The sequence below is a fragment of the Ascaphus truei genome, chromosome 2 (assembly GCF_040206685.1).
Source record: "Ascaphus truei isolate aAscTru1 chromosome 2, aAscTru1.hap1, whole genome shotgun sequence".
Taxonomy (NCBI): domain Eukaryota; kingdom Metazoa; phylum Chordata; class Amphibia; order Anura; family Ascaphidae; genus Ascaphus; species Ascaphus truei.
The window spans coordinates 373,570,033-373,576,032 of NC_134484.1; the positions used below are offsets into that span (position 1 = coordinate 373,570,033).

General features: G+C 38.9%; 1 protein-coding gene across 3 annotated transcripts in view; it reads left to right on the forward strand.

Annotated features, from left to right (window-relative positions):
* POMGNT2 (protein O-linked mannose N-acetylglucosaminyltransferase 2 (beta 1,4-)) overlaps positions 1-5,017 on the forward strand; it is a 47,806-nt gene extending 42,789 nt beyond the window's left edge. For all 3 annotated transcript variants that reach the window (XM_075587060.1, XM_075587059.1, XM_075587061.1), the window contains exon 3: positions 3,021-5,017. In XM_075587060.1, the coding sequence (XP_075443175.1) occupies positions 3,113-4,849 (1,737 nt within the window). In that variant the 5' untranslated portion in view covers positions 3,021-3,112 and the 3' untranslated portion in view covers positions 4,850-5,017. The remainder of the gene's footprint in view (positions 1-3,020) is intronic.
* The last annotated feature ends 983 nt before the right edge of the window (positions 5,018-6,000 follow it).

Here is a 6,000-nt window from a genome sequence, read left to right on the forward strand (position 1 = left end):
GTCTATAAAATGTGATGGGGTACATTTGGCTCTACCGCACTGAAAACCTCATTGAGTTCATAGAATGAGGCCCTGTATCTTTCTAGATTCTGAACTCGCATATAGAAGGGCCCAGCCCAGTGTGTAGCAGAGAGAAAGAGACAAATAAGTTGGACCAGAAGTTTAGCACCCTGTCTGAACGAAATACACCTTATGGTGCATTCAGGTGAATAGCACCACTTAATAAATGATGTATTGGCCTAGGGGATTTGCCCAATATCACAAAGAATGTAAAGAACATAGGAGGGAGTTAAACCCACAAACTTGAGTATTCCAGAACAACAACATATTTACTATGGCATGCTTCCTGACACTGTTTCTGATTACCCCTCTATTATTCTACATACTGTATGTAGATTAATTCACAGCTGTATTACGAAAGCCCAGACTCTATCATTGTAGTACTGAACATCGACACTTCGCAACCCATTGAACCGATAATAATTCAGGGTAGACCATAAAGCATATGTCGTTGAAAGTATGTAGTCTGAGTAAAAACTTTAATGAAGAAGTTATAAGTTGTGATCCAGGCCCATCGCTATTGATCCGGAGGTTGTAATAATTGTTGTGGGCAATAGAATGACCTTTACTTTCAATATAATGCAATAAATATGAATGATGAACATAGTTTTTCAGGCTGGAAAATGGCATACAGGTTAAGCATTGTGAGGCCCACTTATAGTACTATTGCTCTTCCTGCTCATATCACATAAAGGCCTAGTCATTAAACCATGATATAGAACATTTGTGCTAACCGCAAAAAAGCATTCTTTTTAACATACAAGTCATCAACTTGTTACCGCTAAAAATAATGCTTTTTAAAATGTATTTTGTATGTTTTATATATTGATTGTGTTTACAGTGGACTAAAGCCCTATTAGCCAAAAGGAAAATTGGCCATTACTATAGAAGGGGGATGGGTGATGTTTATTGGAAGGGTGGGTGTTGGGGGTTGTTGCCCTGGGAGAGTGGTTGGGCTCCCTGGGGGGATCATTGTAAGGGTTAACCTCGTGTTTGCCTTATCAGTTAGTAAAGCATGCAATGCCTTACTAGCCACTTGGGTAGCTAAGGAGGGTAGGTAGTATAGTTTTAGTAATAAACCCTTTGTATTCTCTAACAGGGATTGTAATCATTTATATTACATAACCTTGTGGTAGAAACATAAGATTTGTACCCCCCTCTCTCAATTGTATCGCGATGCGGTAATTCATGCATATTTATCGGTGGGTTAATATCGCACCCGGTTGAATTTTACCGCGGTAAAATCATCCAATATTTGTTACCGGGTGCGATATTAACTGAGTTTAATGATTAGACCATAGTGGGAAGTGACACATCCCACTGAAGACCCACTCCACATTATGCTTTGCTTTCTCTTGTCTTTCTGGTTCTGATGTCTCTTTTGATATAAACATTTTTTTTCTCAATTCTCTTCTTTTCTTGTGTCTTTATTGCCTGCCACCGCCGTGGAAATAGTTTCAAAATAGCGTGCTCCTAACTGGTGTATGTATACTAGTGGCAAAAAGACAAACTCACATTTAACACAGATAGCGGACAGGAAAAAAATGGACGACAAGAAAACAAGAGTCCAACATATCTAAAATTAAGGCATATATTTTATAATGTCCAATGGTCTCACTCACATATTGCAAGATCTTTTAGGCAATGTACAGACTCCGGCGTCTCCACCCGGCTCTCTCACTTCAGTCATGATCCCTGGAGACCGTACTTTGCCTAAAAGATCTTACAATATGTGAGTGAGACCATTGGATGTTATAAAATATATGCCTTCATTTTAGACATATTGGGCTATTGGTTCTCTTGTTTTCTTCTCGTCCCTTTTTTTCTTTTCTGTTCCCTTTTTGTGTTAATTGTGAGTTTGTCTATTTGTCACTAGTATATACCAGTTAGGAACGCACTATTTTGGAACTATTTCAGACTTTGTTTTACCCTTAGTAAATTTGAGGCTAATTTGATTAGTGCTGCCCCAGCTTGGTCTATCTCTCAATTTTGTATTGGGCCCCAGTTATTTTAGATATTTTTGACATCTGCACATTTCTTGATACATTTGCCCACATTACCAAACTATTTTCCTCCCACTTAGTCAAAAAAACAGGCACCTTTCTCTGTCATACTGTACAGACTCTGAGATTAAAAAAAAGTTTTTAAAAAAGTGTACAAAAACCCTCCATGGTAAAGTGTACAGCAAATAAAAAATATCACATGCGAGTACATTTGCATGTCTTAGACAGGTCTGCAACCCTGTCTTTCCCCATTATCTCTTAGAATACCTTGCTTCCACTGCAGCCAGGGATTCTGGGTAATGACATGCAAATGAGCACTCACAGTGAGTCACTGTCTACTTCTTGTCCATTTTAACATGGACCACTATAAGTTTATGCCTGCCGTATTACACACCTGAGAGAGATATTTACAAGCGTATACAGTAAGTGCAAATTGTTGTAACACAGAGGAACGTTAGGGGATTTTGGTAAATTGTGGTGTCCCCACATGTTGCGATTAATTGATGCTACGAGATAAAGGAACAGCAATGGACATCCTGGCACAAACAATGTTTTAAGACACCTCTTAGTAGACACCATTTAGACTGAAGTACATTCATGACTTAAAAAGCAATATCCTGTTAACAGACCTGTAGAAGTAATCATTTTCTTTTATCACTTAGATGTAAAACATAACTTTTTAATTCATGCAATAAAAGAGAGTGAAGCTCATTATTAGTTGTATTACTAGGTTCTCTGGTCTGAAAAATGTCCCCCAAATGAGACGACCTACATTTTGGCTTAAGATTCCAGTCTTTTCCCGTTACAGCATTTTCTTACATACTGCATGTTTGTTATGCAGTATTTCATAACCTAAAACTCATGTCTGAAGTCTAAGATAGTCATTGGTGTTTTTTTCATTGAATACATGGATTTTTGCTTAGTTTCTTCGTAATCATGTATCATTTTCTTTTCTAGATTTCTTCTTCTACTATGTCACGCTGGATTAATGATGACAGTCTGTTTTTGGGGGTTTCTCTGTGGTTATCTTGATATACTACGGCTACAGAATGAACATATCCGCAGTGTTCAATGCTCTACTTGTATCTATCTTAGCAGCAGTGCTTTGGAAGCATGTCAAGCTATGGGAACAGTTTTATGTTATTGAGGAAGAGCTGGACCTTACTCGTCAATCCCAGGAGCTGTCTCAGGTTCGCATTGACTACCAGGCAGCATTACAAGCTCTGGTGGAGGATGGCACTAGAATGGTGTGCACAGGCAGGATTCATACTGATCGTCTGTGTCGCTTTGAGTCACTCTGCTACTCCACTGAGGCTGAAGAGTTTGTCTTCTTTCATAGCAACTCATCAATCATGTTGCCCAATTTGGGCTCTAGACGTTTCCAGCCAGCGTTGCTCGACCTTTCTTCAGTGGATGACCACAACACCCAGTATTTCAATTTTGTAGAGCTTCCAGCTGCAGCATTAAAGTTCATGCCCAAACCCGTTTTTGTGCCTGATGTTGCACTTATAATGAACAGATTTAATCCTGACAACATCATGCATGTTTTTCATGATGACCTTCTCCCCATTTTCTACACCATGCATCAATTCCCAGACTTGGACCTGGAATCCCGGCTCTTCTTTATGGAAGGATGGAATGAAGGTTTGCACTTTGAACTTTACAAGTCCATGAGCAATAAACAGCCCCTCTTGAAGGAGCAGCTCAAGAATCTAGGGAGGCTTCTCTGCTTCACCAAATCTTATGTAGGGCTATCTAAAATCACAACATGGTATCAGTATGGCTTTGTCCAGCCACAAGGCCCTAAGGCAAATATATTGGTTTCAGGGAACGAAATTAGACACTTTGCTAAATTCATGAAGGGGAAGTTAAACATCAGCTCAGAGGAGCCTTCTGCAGAAGAGTATATAGTGTTATTCAGTCGAACGATTAATCGACTTATTGTGAATGAGGCCGAGTTACTCTTGGCTCTTGCTCAGGAGTTTCAGATGAAAACAATCACGGTTTCTCTTGAAGACCACTCATTTGCAGATATTGTGCGCCTGATCAGCAATTCATCCATGCTTGTCAGTATGCATGGGGCCCAGTTAGTCACATCTCTTTTCCTGCCAAGAGGTGCTGTTGTAGTGGAGCTTTTTCCTTACGCCATAAACCCTGAACATTACACACCATACAAAACACTGGCAACACTTCCAGGCATGGATCTCAATTACGTTGCCTGGCAGAATACTGACGAGTTGAATACCATCACTTATCCTGACAGGCCATGGGAACAAGGTGGGATCGTACACCTGCATACGATCGAACAGGAACGTATAATGAAGAGCAAAGAGGTGCCACGTCACCTTTGTTGCCGCAACCCAGAGTGGCTTTTCCGTGTGTATCAGGACACCAAAGTGGACGTGCCATCTCTTATCCAAGTCATAAGACAAGTCGTGAAAACAAAACCTGCTCCCAAGAAGCAGAAGTGGGCAAATGGACTGTATCCTGGGAAAGTGAGAGCTTCCAAATGTCAGGCATCTATCCACGGTGCGAGTGAAGCCAAGCTGTCTGTATCTTGGCAGATTCCCTGGAACCTTAAGTACTTGAAAGTCAGAGATGTGAAATATGAAGTATGGATACAAGAGCAAGGTGAAAACTCCTATATGCCTTATATTTTATCTCACCAGAATCACACATTTTCTGAAAACATTAAACCATTTACAACTTATCTGGTGTGGATCCGATGCATATTCAATAAAAACCTTCTTGGACCATTTGCAGATGTTCTAGTGTGCAGCACATAACACCAGAAGTAAAGTCATGTTTTGCTGTGTTAGGATTAGGAACCCGCTGAACTCGTTTTAAAATGCCACTGAGGCACATGCAGTGCAGGTTTTGTATTTGTTTTGCAGTGTTTCTACCTTTTTTATAACGTAATAAACAAAAGTGGCGTTCAAACCACATGCTTGAAATTTAATTTTCTTTTGAAATAGTTTTGTTATTTATAGAACAAGTGACTCTAAACACGGTAATGTTTAGCCATGATGATGCAACAATACCACCATGGTGAAGATGGGTCTGGAGACAAAGCGTTGGTTGTACTATAGATATACATTGTTAACATTGTACTGTACTTTATTATAATGTTTTGATATAGAAAAAAGTGTACCAGGTTGTAATTGTTTGTGTGATTAAATGATGTGGCTAATGCAATCCACTTGATTGCAAGCAACCTTTGAATGATTATTGCAATAAGCTAGTGATGCAGATATAACTGCAGTAAAATATAGTTAGAGTTTCTTTATTTAAGTTACATTATACCATAGCGCAATTACATTTTTTTACTAGATTTCTTTTGTCGTCATTATATTTATTATTCAATTGCTTAAGTTATTTCTCCAGTGTCTGAGATAATAAGAATCATGGGCTACTCAGATTCAAGTACCATCTCAATGTAATGTAGCTGTCCTAGAATGCCACATAGATTGTTACTGGGAAATTACTTAATAAATAAAACGGCCTTCTGGTCGTACCTGTACTGTAAAACTCAAGAGTCAATGTTAAGTACTTTTCCCCCCCTCGTTGGCTTGTTTTGTATTGTGTATGTATTTCAAGTTTCCTGATATTGAACTGTATTGAATTCATGACTGACCCGTTAAAAGTAATGTGAGTGAAACTTATTTTATATGCAAACTGGACATGGGAAGTATGGTTATAAAAAGGGGTTTGTGGTTGTGAAATGGGGCAGAAAATATTAAGATGATCCAAAATTTTTGTAACTGCATTGCTTTTATAGTGTACCCGTTGCAGCCAAGATCTACAGATCACTTTCATTTTTAAATGACCCTGAAACGTCTGCCTTTCATTACTTTGCAACTACGCGGGTCACTTGCGATATGTCATGCACTGTGTACTATTCGTTGTCATAGATAAGTAATCCATATTTATATATCTT